General features: G+C 43.1%; 1 protein-coding gene across 15 annotated transcripts in view; it reads right to left on the bottom strand.

Annotated features, from left to right (window-relative positions):
- Positions 1 to 16,145, bottom strand: part of KCNQ2 (potassium voltage-gated channel subfamily Q member 2) — a 154,922-nt gene that overhangs the window by 11,740 nt on the left and 127,037 nt on the right. For 4 of the 15 annotated variants that reach the window (XM_043987791.1, XM_043987796.1, XM_043987792.1 and 1 more), the window contains 2 exons: positions 2,626 to 2,849; positions 386 to 494 (listed from right to left, as the gene is read on the bottom strand). In XM_043987791.1, the coding sequence (XP_043843726.1) occupies positions 386 to 494; positions 2,626 to 2,849 (333 nt within the window). Of the gene's footprint in view, positions 1 to 385; positions 495 to 2,625; positions 2,850 to 8,250; positions 8,332 to 12,937; positions 12,992 to 16,145 lie in introns of all 15 variants that reach the window. The other 11 variants (XM_043987784.1, XM_043987790.1, XM_043987787.1 and 8 more) reach the window with 7 other exon arrangements.

The following is a 16,145-nucleotide window of genomic DNA, read 5'->3' as shown; positions in this document are numbered from 1 at the left end:
TGACGTAAGCTGTATGAGCATAAGTCACTTAAGTGTTATTTGCTTCAGTTTCCTTATCTGCAAAATGGAGATATTAACAGCACCTACCTCCCAGGGTTGTTTTGAGGATCAAGTAAGATAATAATTGTAATATAAATGTTAGCTGTTGTTGTTATTATCATTATCACCCTTATCACCACCACCACCACCATCATCATTATTATTCTGGCAGAGCAACCTAGGGAAATGTGTCAGGAATCAATAGATAGTATCTAGAGTAGAAAACTCTTTTGAGTCTCTCCCTATTAACTTCTTACAATTCCCTATGAATTCTGCTGAAAAAGGAGAGGCTTCCCCTGCCTCCCCTCCCCTTTCCCCTCTTGGCTTGGGTGGTTGAGACTCTTACCACACTGCCCTGATGCTGACTTTCAGGCCTGGAGTCAAATCTTCCGTCACAAATTCACAGTTGCAGCTTTTGTTGTCATCCACGATGTCCTCTCCTGGGAGACTTGCTTCTAGGTGAAAGAAAACAGATGAGTTGCTCATTCATGTCTGGAGATAGTCACAGAGCCCCAGATGGCAGAATGATGTACACATAGAGGAGGTGCATCCTCATAGCCACACTGGGCTATTTGGGGCAGCAGTGGGGACACCCCACCACCATCAGTCACTTATTATAATTGGGTCTATAATTACTGCCAGAGTTGAGTTAGCACACAAATTCCTGCATGTGGCTTATAATCAAGGCCTCTCCTGAACCTCCCTATCACTGCCAAAGGTACCACCATCATTCCAGTCAACCTCAGTGTCATTCTTGAGTCCTCATTGTCACTCACCTGACATTTCCAGTCTGTTGCCAATCTTACCATTTCTACTACACGAGCTCCCTTTCTCTAACACATCAACCTCCCTAATTTAGGTCCTCACTGCCTCACACTTAGACTACTGAGATATTCTTCTTTTTTTAATAATCTTATTGATCTCTTTTGTTTTTTATATCACTAGAATTTCTTCCAGTTCCCTTCCCCCTCCTCCCTCCCAGAGAGCCATCCCATATACATATAAACATACATACAAAAAAAAGAGGAAGAAGGGGGGAAATCAGCAAAACTGATTCAAAAGCCTGAAAATACATACAGTGCTCTACACTGATGGCCTCCAACCTCTGCAAAGGAGGCTGGGAGGTATCTTCTATTCTTTCTTTGGGGCCATACTGGTTTTTTCAACTGACATCTCTACCCCTTTCAAGAGTGTTTTACTAATTCATGATGTGATTAGTGCTGAACACTACCCCCAGCCCTGGCCCAATCACTGGATATTTATTTTGTATATATAGTCATCATTTGCTTGTATATGGATAAAATGTCTCCCTGTAGTAGAATATGGTCTCCTTGAGGTGCCTTTTGCATTTGTATTCCCAGCACCTAACTCAGTGCCTGGCACATGGCAGAACCTTAACAAACTCTATTTGATTGATTGACATAGGCAAAAATAAGCACCGTGATACTCATTTTACAGAGGAGGAAACGAAGGCTTGGAGAGGTGAAATGATTGGCCTATAGTCACGTGACTTGGATTGGCAAGATTTGGCTGTAAATCCAGGACTTCTGACTCCAAGCTCAATGTTTTTTCTGCTACACCAATGCTCTTTTCACTCTGCACATACAGAACATAAGTATCAAATAGAACCAGCCAGCAGCAGCAAGGTAGATAAAGCACTGTGCCTGGAGTTGTGAAAACCTGAGTTGAAATTTGGCCTGAGACACTTATTAGTTGTATGACTTTGGGCAAGTCACTTAACCCCCATTTGCTTCAGTTTCCTCAAATGTAAAATGGGGACAACAGTAGGGTCTATCCCCAAGAATAGTAATGAGAATCAAACGTGTAAAGTGCTTAGCACAGTATCTGGCACATAGTAGGTATTAATAAATATGTGTTTCCTTCCTTCCAACTCCAGAGTAGCTGTGTCAATAGAGGGGAACAGAACTACAGATAAAAACAATCTGTTCTGTTTCTGGAGGCAGCTTGTTCTCATGTCAAGTTACAAAAGTCAAGAGACTTGGCTTCTATTTTTGTTTTTTTTGCAGGGCAAAATGAGGGTTAAGTGACTTGTCCAGGGTCACACAGCTAGTAAGTGTCAAGTGTCTGAGGCCGGATTTGAACTCAGGTTCTCCTGAATTCAGGGCCAGTGCTTTATCCATTGCACTACCTAGCTGCTATCAATTAAGTGAGTGGTTAAACAGAGGAGACACTGATTATTAATAAACTTGAAAGCAAGATGTGATCTATCCATAGAATACAGTGCTGATTGTAGTATAGATATTCTTGGGGCCTGGATCTATTTGAGGCAACTGCCCATCCTACCTCACAGATCAGAACTTCATGCCTTCACCTGACTCTCCACCTCTTTTCTGACCTCAATATAATATTTTGACCTTAACTCCTATATTAAAGCTTCATTGGTACACAAACCAACACTGGGTCATCATCTGGCCACAGAAAGTTCTGCACTTCATTCAAACTAAAGACACAACCTAATCAACTTGGGTCTGTCTGGGCCAAATTTAGTATGGGGAGTTAATGGGCAGCTCACCATAATATTGGGGTTCAGAAAATAATGGGGGACCTCCTCCTTACAGTTCTCACCTTCTGAGTTCTGCCTTGATGCTGCACCTTTGATCCGGAATGCTTGCCGAGCTCGGTTTCGATCCCCAAAACTCCAGCTCTTGGGCACTTTGCTTGGGCTGTCCTCAATGCTCTGGTCTGCACTGGGTGACCTCCGGACACTCTGGGCCTGCGGAGAACTTTTCCCCTTGGCACCAACGCCTCGGGGACTGGAGAAGACACGATCTTTCAAACTGACCTTCTGACTGTTCAAGTGAAAAACCAACAGGAACAGACAGACAGACACACACACACATACAGAAAAACAGCAAGAGAAGTCACTCCAGAAAGAACACACAGGCTTTCTTTCAAGTGTTTATGACTGACACCACCTCAACTCAATGGAAGAGAGACTCTGGCTGGAGGATAAAAATACAAAACTAAAAAATGGGAAGGCAGAAAATGGCCGATTCAGAACAGCTTCCACAAGAAGGAATCGAAAAAGCAAAGTGGGGAGGGGAGTTAGTTCAGAGAAAAATTGACTCATTGAAGAAGGCTGAAAAAGAAACGCCCTCCGGTCTCAGGAGGATGTGAAACAGGCTTGAGTCCACAGGCTTGACCTGGTCCGTTCCCAAGTCAAGAGTCCGGCTCAGGTGAAGACAGCAGAGTGAGGCCCATGGAGTGACTAGTGATGTTTGTGAATCCTTAAATCACTTTTGTGCTATCACCCAAAGGCACCAGAATCCTCTTTCTTACCTGTCCTCATGTTCCCACTGCTACCACATCCCTGAGCACCCACTGAGAAAATTCACTTGGTACAATCAGAAAATATTAGTCAAAAAGAGAGGGAAGAGGGAGGGAGGGAAGAAAAGGGAAGAAAAAAGGGAGAAAGAAGCAAAATGGGAAGGGAGGGAGGGTGGGAGGGAGAGAAAAGGAAGGAAGGAAAGAAGGAAGGAAGGAAGGAAGGAAGGAAGGAAGGAAGGAAGGAAGGAAGGAAGGAAGGAAGGAAGGAAGGAAGGAAGGAAGGAAGGAAGGAAGGAAGGAAGGAAGGAAGGAAGGAAGGAAGAAAATATACTTCCTCTCCCTAAAACACTCTTTTCTAGTTCTTAGGGCTGATCTATCATTTACCCCATTTGCACCCAGATGTTCTTTACTAAAACTTTTCCTAATACTCACTGGGATACCTTCTCCCCTCTCTTGACCCATCCCCAACTCAATTACATCAAAGCCAAAAGCAGACCCATACTCACTAACAGGTGGTAGACTAATTATAGATGACTGAGTCTAAAGAGGAACAAGTATGCAACTTGATATGATTCAATAGCCATATTTTAGCAACAAAGGCATGTGTTTGGTCCATGTCCTTGGCTGGAGGGGAAGGGGGCACATGATATTTAATTTGGACCATTTAGGATCATGCCTCCTCATATGTAAGGTCCCTGCCTGGGTTCTGTCTATCAGAATGACAAAGGAGAAATCCCATTACAGCTTATCACTATGACTTATTTGCAAGCCTGCCCACTCCTAGTAGGCTGCTGATTCAAAGAGTTGACAGTCATTTAGCACAGAAGCACCAGTGGTCTTGGTCGGCTAGGTTCAGAGATGGGCATGCAGCACCAAAGTCTGAAAGAAGTGGGACTGCTGGCCAAAATGTAGGGGCCTTACTCACTGTCAATGGGCAATACAGTTCCTGTCATACAAAGTCCTTTGCCTGGCAGGAGGAAAGAGGTCAAATCCATTAAAGCAAACTCCCCCTATTCTTTTTTTTTTCAGGGCAGTGGGGGTTAAGTGACTTGCCCAGGGTCACACAGCTGGTACGTGTCAAGTGCCTGAGGTCGGATTTGAACTCAGGTCCTCCTGAATCCAGGGCCGGTGCTTTATCCACTGCGCCACCTACCTGTCCCCCCCCCATTCTTTTAAGGACCTGAAATGTCCTCTTTGTGAGTTTGTCTGAAATAATGGAGCTGTCAGTTGGGGTTCAGACATCCTTGGGTTATAAAAAGATCTGTAATAGGATCTGACCTACATAGAAGGTGGTTAAAGTTGGCCTTATATATATTTAAGGGTAAAGTTTCAGTTCCCAACTATGGAAACAAAAACTTCTTTAGAGGGGCCAGCCGGCTTCTTCCCACCCCCCCAACAATCATTTGGAGTTAGAAATCAATTGATCTGCACATCTTTGAGATATTTTTTTAAAAGCTCTTTGGCTCCCATCATCATAGATTGTGTCTGAGCTTCTCTGAATCCACTGTCTTTTCTCTCATTGCTCAGTTGCCATGGAGATGACTGTGACACCCCCCAATTCACTTACAGCTGACTTTCCTGCAGCTTCAAGGGGAAGATGATGAAGCAGGGAAGAACAGATCCTAAAGTCATTAAGGATGGGCCCTAATTGATCACTGCAACTCTTACTCAAGAAACGGGGGATGTGTCTCTTGTAGCCCCTCCCCTTGTTGAGATTTCAAAAGCAACTCTCTAATACCTTTGGTTCTGGGAAGCTTCACAACTAGCACGCCACTGTAATGTGCATTCCCCTTCCCCACCCCGACCCCCTTGCAATTTTCTGGATAGAAAAAATGTAGAGTCTGCATTCAGACACAATCTCGCTGCAGGGAAGGACGTAGCTTCAGGCTGGAGGGGCACGGGGAAGGGGACTAGGCAAAGGGATGGAACAGTGGGGAAAAAACAAAGGACGCAGACACTCTCAGCAAATCTAAACCCATTTTCTCACCCAGCAGGAAGGCCATGCAGAGTGAAATACAGTTTCCCTAGGATTATCTCTAAGAGACTTTAACAAAGCAAATGTTAAAAGGCCTTCTCTGGCATACGGCAGGGTGGATTTTGCCACCTACGCGAATGTACAGAAAGTCTGCCAAAAGGGGAGATTTAAAAATAAGACACTCCAATGATCTGTCATACACAAGGAGAGGCTCCTTTGGTTAGTGCAGAGACCAAGGAAGAAAAGTAATCTTGTACAATGGGACTTCATGATGTCCCTGGGTCCTACTCAAGTACTGCCTCCTATTTTGGTTTTCTTAACTAGTTAATGAAGTTTTTAAAGAAAATATTTTGATCATTATATTTCCATAGAATTGCTTCCCTTTGTAATCCTATGTATTTTACACTATTCTGAGAAGGGGTCCAAAGACTTCACCAGACTGCCACAGGGCTCTGACACATCTCCTGTTTTATAGGAAACCTGTGGGGTACCTCTTTGTAGGTGATGTCACATTATAGGGGTCTTTTCCATATATTGCTAACTTATCTCTCTTAGACAAAGTACAAGATGACTCTACCTTATATCAACCAAACTCTCTTCTCTATAAAATGGTGATAACAGGAAGTCTCAGAATAGTAACCAATGCCAAAAATGCTGGTCCATCCTGTCCTAGTTTACTTGAAAATGATGGATTTGCAAACCAAACTAAAACACAAACCACTAAAACCAGAAGCAATGCAGTAGCTTCACTGATCCATTTCCTATCTTGGCTACAGGTCAAGTGTCTGATTCCCTTCTTGCTCCCTCCCATTCTCCTTGCCTTACACCGCTAAGCCAGCAGGCAGTTGATGCAGCTATAGTTGCTTCATGATAAGCAGGCTCAGAAAGGCAGCACAGAAGGACAAGAAAGAATAGAGAAGCAGGTGGAATCCCAGAAGTCCAAGGAATTGGAAAAGTGGACCACTTGTCCAGGAAAATTGGGAGAGGCAATGGAAGAATTCTTCCTAAAGAGAATCAAGGAAGGCCTATATCTCGCTCAAGGAGAAGTTTTGGTTTTGGGGGGGGTTTTGTTTGGAAAATTGGCATGTGAATTTTCATGATCCATCCCTTTACTCATGTTTACCAGTGTTGTTATCCAAGGCAAATTCAACAGGCAGATAAGCTGGAAGGTCTAGACATCAGGTAGATAGGGGCCAATCTCTGGACAGGGGCTAGATGGATTGGGAAGTGTCAAGCTCACCAACATCTACTCTCCATGACTGTTTCTTTGTTCTCAAGACAAACCCCTCCATCATGGCTCTTGGAATGATGACCAAGAAACAGAGGCCTACATACCTTCTACTTATGCTAGGATCCCTGTACTTGTTCATTGCACTTTCTGGAAAGATCAAAGGGATTTCAAAAGTGTATCTCTATATCAAGAACCACTTAACTACTTTAGCTCAAAGCTCTTCAAAGGTCTATTTCAGCAGGACTCAGTTTATGTAGGACCCCTGGGGTCCCCAAGGAATATGGTACCTCAGCTTCTAACAAGAAACACTGAAACACTCTATCTTTCACTTTAATGTACCCTCTGTCCTCAGAAAGGCAATGGGATTGCATGCTATTTTCAAGAAAATATTCAATACATAAAGCCCATAAAATTTTGTTGCTCTGGGAATGACTTCCACCAATGAAGATCACAACCTGTGTATAACTTATAGTCCCAGAGAATTGTCTGAGGTTGAAAAAGTGTAAATAACTTGCCCAGGGCCATGCAAGTCATAAGAATCAGGGACAGGATTTGAATCCAGGCCTTCTAGACTTCAGCATCAACACTCTATCCACTATACCATGCTGCCTGTTCTTCCAAGAGAAACCAAGAATTTAATCATCCAAGGAAAATAGTAGCCACAATAAAATGGATTTTTAAATCACCACTAACTAAAACATCCCTGGAGAATGCTGTTGCTACTAATGGTCCAAACTCTAATCACCATGCCCTCTGAAATCCAAGTTTCCAGGCAGAAATACGACTCTGGAGTCACTTAGCAATTAAGAAATGCCTTAGTTCTGCAGTGATAAGATTAGCAATTACTTTGTTGTGAGAATGATGCTGACATGGACTGTTAGAACCAGCCCATGGGCTGCCAGCGGGCTCGGACTGCGTTGGCAGCACCGATTCCACCAGGCAAGATGTGTAGTCGGATCTGTGGGGCAGAAAACTGTACACTTACACATGGTTGAATGAAGGACATATGGAAATGAATCAGAGAGGTCCTTCTGAGTCAAGCAGACAGAGGGGAAGAAGATTAGAGAAGAGAGAAAGAAAAACACTTGAAGTTTAATGCTTCTTACTCCCAAGTAATGAAGTGACTCAAGGCAACTTAACTGGCAAGAATGAAGAATGACAGCTCAGCTAAGCCTTGTTGCCAGGGCAGGCTGTAGAAGACACTTAAATTGAGCCATCCCTCACTGCACCTGCTCTAGAAACAGGCTGAACAGCCCAAGGCTGCCTACATACTGACTCCTGTCAGGGAGTTAATAAAGTCTCAGTCCTGCTATGTTAATACCCATACACAATGATAGGAGCGAATGGAGCTGTTTCTATCAACGTGGGGATCAGGCCTCACTGTTCCGAGCTCCTGGGAATACTGTAGGATTTGGGCAATCTCATGGGTTTGGTTGTTTTTTTTTTTTTAAGGAAAATCTTGGAGTCCACTTGAGCCTGGGAATTGACTTCTTTGAGCTTTGACTGAAATGAGGGCCTGGGAGCACTTGCTTGGTCAGGGGCGGCATGCATAGAGTAGAATTCATTTTCAACAAGGTTTTTGTCAAAAATACGTTGAAACATCCTAATGGACAAGATGGAAAGATGTCCACTAGATTATAAATAGTACAGTTAGGTGAGCTTGAACCTGATTAAATAACTAGAACCAGGGAATAGAGAAGAATCTATCAGTGCCAACCTGGGGGGGAGGTCACACAGCTGCGCTGGTCCGCCTTTGTCATTCTCTTCCTCAATAAACTCCAGGAGTTCCCCGGGGCCTCTGGGATAAAATATAAATTGTTTGACATTTAAAGGCCTTCAAAACTTTAAAGGCCTTCACAGTCTGACTCCAACTAACCTTTCTAGACTTATTATGCATTACTCCCTTTCCTATACTCTGTATTTCAAACTGTCCTTCTGGTTGGTCCTATACAAGTTACCATCTCCCATTTATAATTCTTTGCACTCTCTGTCCCCTGTGCCTGGAATGCACTCATTCCTCAGCTCAGCCTCTTAGCATCCCATTTTCTTTAAGACTCAACTCAAACACTATTTTCCCACATTAAACCTTTATGAATCCACCCAGGTTTTAATGGTTTCCCTCTCCAAATTATATTGTATTTATTTTGTATATACCCTATGTACATGTAGTACATAGACTATAAGCACCAGAAAAACAGGAGTTGTTTTCGTTTTTGTCTTTTCATCCCCAGCACCTTACCTAGCACTGCATTTGGCACCTGATGCATACTAAGTAAGTACTTGTTGATTGATTGATTGATTGGGTGCTGGTAGGCCTCTATCCTTGGCCCTGTTCTATTCAGATTTTTATCAATGACTTACAGAAAGGCAGAGATAGAATGGTTTTCCCATTTTTGGCTGACAATACCAGAAAGGATGTTTCATACATTGTAGAATGGAGTTAGAATCCAAAAATAGCTCCAAAGTGTGGAATAACCATGTCAAAGATGAAATTTAATTGGGATAAATATAAAGTCTTGCCCTTGAGGGGCTTTTTAATGAGTTGTACAAGTACAGCAGAGATAGAAAAGATTTCACGTAAAAAACTGGGGCATGATCTTGATGGATTACAGGTTCAATTGGAATCATTGATAAGACATAGCAACCCCCCAAAATGAATGCAGTTTTAGGATGAATTATAAATAAATGCATTATTAAGTGCCAGACATTGTGCTAAGCACTAAGAATACTAATAAAGGCAAAAAGAGAGGCCCTGCCCTCAAGGAACCTACAATGTAATGGAGGAGACAATAGGCAAATAGGTGATATAGAGGATAAAGTTGAAATAATCAACAGAGGGAAGGCATTGGCATTAAGAAGAATCAGAAAAGACTTCTTGAAGAAGGTGGGACTTTAGTTAAGATTTGCAGGAAGCCAGGAAATCCAAGAGGCAGAGATAAGGAGGGAAAGAATTCCAGGTATGGGTCACAGCCATTTAAAATTCTCAGAGCTGGGAGATGAAGTGTGTTGTGTTAGGAACATCAAGGAGTGTCACTGGATGGAAAAGTACAGGGAAGAGGAGGATGGTCAGGCTGATGAAGGGACTCGAAACATGCTATCTGGTTATGTAGTTATCTTATAGAAGAAAAGATTTGGCATAACATGAACTGGAAATATTTGAAGGATTATGCAAGAGAGAATAAAAATATTCTGCCCCAGAAAACTGAACTAGGACAAATAGCGGGAAGTGACATGGAGACAGATTTCAGCCTAATCCATGGCAAAAATTCCTAGCAGTGAGAATTCTTCAGAATTAGAATAGTCTGTTCAGTAGGGACAGAGTTTCTTGTCACTAGAGATCTTTTTTTTTTTTTTTGGTGAGGCAATTGGAGTTGAGTGACTTGCCCAAGGTCACACAGTTAGTAAGTGTTAAGTGCCTGAGGCAGGATTTGAACTCAGGTCCTCCTGAATCCAGGGCCAGTGTTATCCACTGCACCACCTAGCTGCCCCTCACTAGAGAGCTTAAGGCAAAGAAATTATCACTTATCAAAGATGCTGCTATACCTATTCAGGTACAAGTTGGACTAGATGACACCTGAGGTCCCTTATGACTCTGGGAGTCTATGGTTCTAGGGAGAATGGGAGAGAAGACAGATGATGGAAAAATATTCAACTTTTCTCTTGTACCAAAATCACTGACGTTGTGGGGAATGGTTGGTATTTACTAGAAATCAGTGCCCACAAGGTTCCTAAATTCCAATATTTCAGATGTACAGATTTCACATGATAGAGGCTGTATATAATCTATACTCTTCTTTTCCTTCAAGTTGCCACCTTCCTCTCCAAAGGTGTGGCTGAAGTCTAGATTGGGCATTTGACAACTGGAAACAGACAATTCTGATGAATTGTCATAAGAAGCTACAGGAGTCAGACTGAAGTAATGGTTAATCTGAAATCATATTTTCCCATGGGAGTTTCCCTAAGGAAACCCAAAAGTAAATGGACTCCACTATCCCCAGGGCTCCAGTCATTGCTTCCATAATATCTGAACCCTGATCCTTTCTTCCATTCACTTAGCAAATATCCTACAACTAACTCAATCCCAATGACCACTGACCCATTACCATTACCATTACTCCTTCAATAGTTATCTGTGTTTATATATTTCTGTCAAGTATACCTGGATTATCTTTGACTCTAATCTCCTTGAGGGCAGGGATTCAGCCTGTCTTTTAAATTCTATACCACCAAGGTGCCTGTCTCCTGCTGATAACAATTTGGGAGCTTCCCAAATACTTGTTTCTTGAAAAGAGAGCACCCAACCTGCAAGGACTTCTTAAATATGTATCTCAACTAGTTAGAAATGTCAAAAACAAAGGCTAAGGCCAAAATGTGAGATATTGGGAATTGTGCAAGAAATGAATCCTGCAGAATCTACTTAAAAGAAAAGAATTAGTGTCATTCAAACTAACTGGAAACATTCATTGTGTCTGGTTTTGCTTGGGAGGTTGGGAACACTGGACAGAGTCAGGCCAGGAAAGCATCAACAGAAATAAAAGATACATTCCCATAAACAAGAAAAGGGAGATGAATCCTGAACAAGAGTACCTAAGGAAGAGAAAAATGGAGAAAGAGTCAGACATGGACTCAAGGAAGGCCCAGGAAACAGAAAGTAAGTGGGAGTAATGAATAGAATGCTGGATTTGCAGTAAGGAAGGCCTGAGTTTGAATCCTGCTTCTGACACTTAGTAGCTGTGTGATCCTGGATAAATCACTTTACCTCTGAGCCTCAGTTTCCTCATCTGTAAAATGGAAATAATATTAACACCTACCTCACCAAGTTCTTGTGAGGCTCAAATGAGATAACTCATGTAAAGCACTTTGCAAACCTTTAAGTGATAGATCAATACTAGCTATTATAATGTGGAATTTCAAAGAAAAAGAATATTGCGATTAGCTCTCAGGGAGATGGGACATCAATGGTTTAATTTGTACTGTTCCTGAATTACTGACCTCAATTTTTATACTTAAATTCCCCAAGAGTCATATATCCCTATGCCAGAATGGCCTTTATCCCAACAATTGAAGGCTTTGTCCCTTTCCAAAACCTCCTACGAGTTAAAAGTGCTGTGTCTGCCTCCCTAGGAGACATGATGCTTGCCTTTATCCTGGAGGCTTCTACAATCCCATCACTCTTGCCTCCTCATCTGAGCAGGCAGTAGAAAGAAAGGGATGGGATGAGGGAAGTATATTCCCAATCTCACATGGTTGCTGAACAAAGGCTGGTGGAACTGAGGATGTCAGATGGATTCAATACCACATGCAGGATGCCATTTCACAAGCATGCTGCCCCCCTGGGTCCCTGGTCTCACTGCATTTCCACACACACACACACACACACACACACACACACACACACACACACTCAGCACAGGTCCCTTTGGGCATCAGCACTGACAGCATGCAGGCGATGAGAGGACCAGTCATCAAACCCCAAGGGACAGAGTTGGCTGCCTACATTTTTCCGTGCTCCACTCTAGGGGAAGGAAGAGGTTGGAGAAGGAAGGGACCAGAAGGGTGGGGAAGAAAGTTCAGGGCAAGCAGGAGAATGATAAACATAGTCACACCAAGACAATAGAAAAAGACATGGTAGAAGACATGGAAAAGTCTTATGCTCCTTAGACAGGTTGTCAAGAAGCACAAGTTCATAAGGAATTTGGGGAGTTGTTGGGTTTTTTCCCACCATTTTGTCCAGTCTGCATAGGGGACACTGAATCTGGCCTGGGGGCCAGAGGAGGGAGGGTGGAGGGATGAGTATCTAACACTCCTTCTCTGTGTGCGTTGGGACCTCCCTGAGGTTCTCAGAAGCTTCTCCCAACACACTCAGAGAAGAGGCATCCTTTTGATCGATGTAGGCTGCTTATACATTAGTCTAACTGCATAGTAGAGGTTCTAGATTGTCAGGCGTCGCCAAAAACAAACAGCGTAGCATCAACTCACCTGGGAAGGTTTACTTTTGAGCTTTCAGAGAAACCAGCACACAACTTTTCCTTTTAATTTTAAGTTTGTTTGTTTGGGTTTTTTTTTTTTAGCTCTGAAACATAGGAAAAGCATCTCATCTTTCCTCATCTTTGCCACCACCAAAATGAATAGAAATTTTCCATCCTGCAATGCTGAAGCTTTGCTTAGGACATTGCTTAAGAATTGATTCAGGCAAGAGAGCAGGATGCCCAGGAGGTGGCTTAGGATGACCATTATCCCAATAGAAGCTGATGGATAGCTTGAGAATGCTCTCCAAGGTCTTCCCTCCCCCTACATCTAGTACCTCTATTAAGCAGGGCAGTATTTAGAACAGGGGGGAGCAGGGCAGAGAGAACGGGCCGTGCAGCAGTGGGTTAGTCCGTGCGACGCATTTCCCGTGGTACCTAGAGTTTCCAGAGCAGCATCCACACAGAGACTCTTTGCACGGTTTGCTTTTACTGGAAATGAGGGGAGAGCACAAATTAGTTCGGGAAGCCAACGCCAAACAGGACACTTTCATTCTGGTTTGTAGATGCATCAAAAGAGAATTAAACGCCATCCTTTTAAGGGCCAGGCTCATAGCAAGAGTCTGTACTGAGCAGCTCCCTGGGTGCAGGGTTCAATTTGTTTAAAAGGGAAAAAATGAGAAAGGAAGAAAAAGAAAACAAACCAATCAATTCAGAGACTGCATAGAGGGTACTGCTCAGCCTCCAGTTGAGCATCACTGAGAAAGTCCCTTCATCTCACCATTTACTGGTTCGGGGCAGCAACTGGCTTCAGTAAATGTAGCAAGGGGGACTTCAGATCAATTCTTCTGCCTACTTGGAAAAAAAGCCTCTTTTTCCCAAAAGTTTATTTAGATATTTTTCTCTCTAAAGCCAAAGTTTGAGTAAACATTTCTTTTAACTTATGTATTATTTTTTGCTATTTTCATGCTGACAAAAAATAATACTTGGAATTGGGCTTTGTCAAAAACTGTTTGAGAATTTCACAAATCCCGCAAAGCCACAGAGCTAAGGAAGGGAAGACTCAGAGGTTCCGTCGTTTGAAACTCAAACGTTTGGGAGAAGAAGGCGGGGGAAAGTGCAATTGCTTTATTGACCAGTTAATGCACCAACAAAGCTTCACGGATCCAGCCAAAGGAGTCAGACATTAATTTCACCTTGGCCTCTCACACCATCTGACATTCCCTAAGCCAGGCCTCCCCTGTTGTGGAACAGCTACCACTTTTTAGAGGGGCTACAAGATAATTAGATGAAATGGAAATACAAGTGAAACTCGATTTTATTCAGGAGGCAATGGCTGAGGTGTCATTGGGTGATTTCTCACAAACTAATAATAGCTTTAATGCAGAAAAACCAAACCTGATTCCAGTTTGAGCTTGGAAGACCACATACATGTCACCTGGGTCATAGAGGACTTTGCAGACATGACTTTTTGCTTCAAGGAATTTAAGCCACATTGTGATACAATCGACCTCTCTCCCTCCCTCTAAAGGCCCCAAATATTTATCTGCTTCCCTTGTACAGTAACAGGTAGACTAGTACATTGGAATCTAACATAGACTCTTTAAAATTCAAGAAACTTCTGAATAGTATACCATGCTTCCTTGTGGGCAAAGAAGGCCTGTCTTTGCCCCATGTTCCTGTCTGATAGAGGATCTACCAGTAACATTTTCAGATGCCCCTATCTCAGCACTGGGAGCTGAGATCATCAGAGTAAGATTTAACACAAACCCATACTTCTTTTGTCTAATTGTTTTATAACAGGCACATTACTGAAAAATTCCCTCCCTGCAGCATTTGAAGTTTGATTTGGGTATATTTAATATCCAAAATCCAATTAAACTACAAGCTTAATAATTAATATGGTCCCTTCAACAGAGAAATCTTAAGATCCCCAAATCTGCTGCTTCCATTTATCACACGGTCACGTGGATGCTCTGGATACCTTTCTTTGCTGCACAACATGACATTAACTCCTCGCAGGGAGAGTTTCTCCGGTGTCCGACCAGGTCTACAGCATCTATGTAAGTCACCGTATGCTCCAAGTGGGCAAAGGTTCCTCTGAAAGGGCACTAAGTCAGTATGGCAACCAGCATGTAGGCTTTGACTAACAATAGTCAGATCTTGCTTCTTGTCACTTGTTTTGTTCTGCAGTGTTGTTTTACAGTCAACTGTTTTACCCCAGAACTATCCTCAATGGCTCGGTGTTTTCAGAGGACAACAAAAGCAAGTTGGAGAGAAGGTCAGCTTGGTGAATCATTGTATATGATTGACGACTCTGAGGGCCAAGTCTCTGCCTCGTGGAGAATAGTGCAAAAGGATTGCACTTGGGCTGACAGACAGTCCTTCTTCGTGTCCCACCTCCCCACTCTGTTCAGATCAGCCGAAGGGAGCTCTCTGCACAGCCCCAGAGCAGATTCTAGCCTTCCCCTCCCCTCCAGGTAGGATCTTGAGGCCTGCATGAGGGTGGCACAGTAATGCCTACACAGACTCTCTGCTGAGACCAGACAGTACAGAAACATGACTCAAACAGCTAGACTCCACTTCCTCAGGGCAGTGCTGCCAGAGGGCTGTGGAAGGGCAGGAAATGCACATAGAGAGGAGGAAGAGGTGAAGTCCCCAGGTACATGGGCATGGGCAGAGATTCCCTACCTCCCCACTCACAAGCACAAATACATGAGTCAGCAGGAAATGAGATGGGATGAAATAAAATGAAGGACAAAGTCAGAGCATTCCACCAATTCTTAATGAAGGGCTTCAGAAGCCAGGCAGGCCCTCCAAGACCTCAGGCCATAGCAACTGTGACATGAGGGAAACAGGATCTCTGAAATAGATTTGGGACCAGACCAGGACTATCTGTCCTCCATCTAGTTTTATAAATACAGACATAGATGTCCCAAAACTAGCCTTTTCTAATCTGTCTGAATTTTTGCCAACCTAGCCCAGACCACAATAAAGAAAAATTTTTCATAAATTGCATGGCACAGCCCCAGGGGTCAAATCCCATGATCCCAAGGGGCCAAAATCACAAGTGAATAGTCACAGCATCATATGGTTCAAAAGGGCACCTATCTGTTTCCAGGAAATGGAATGTGTTATTGCTGTAAGCTGGATTTCCTTGTAAATAACATCTCCTACCTTTTCAAGGGCCAGTCAACTTATTTTATACCACAATCTAGAATAGATGGATTTGGAAATATAGGTATGTTTTCTGCATACATAGCTAGAATTCCAGTGCTCACCCAGGTCAGGCTATGGGGCAGGGGCTAGAGTGGGCAGAAAAAGCTATCAGGAATTTTCTCAACAAGTCTATCTGCCCAAAGGTAACAAACAGATTACACGTTAACTAACTTGTAACTCTTAAAAAAAGATACAAGCTCCCCATGGAACTAGGAAAACCAAATCCTCAACAGACTGTGAAAGACAGCAAGGAGTATCGATGATCAGAACCACCCTAAAGGATCACAGACATTCAGACTTCACTTTCCTGCCTGAAACAACAATGGCATCTATTTGAGCACCTGCTAGGAACTGAGGGTTGTTCTGGGGGTTGAGTGGGGTCCTGGAAGAGGGATATGCAGGATGTCACCTATTTCCAGGAAGCTAG

Source organism: Dromiciops gliroides, chromosome 2, assembly GCF_019393635.1.
Source record: "Dromiciops gliroides isolate mDroGli1 chromosome 2, mDroGli1.pri, whole genome shotgun sequence".
Taxonomy (NCBI): domain Eukaryota; kingdom Metazoa; phylum Chordata; class Mammalia; order Microbiotheria; family Microbiotheriidae; genus Dromiciops; species Dromiciops gliroides.
Note: the sequence above shows the minus strand (reverse complement) of the source record. Positions and strands in the feature narration are given on the sequence as shown.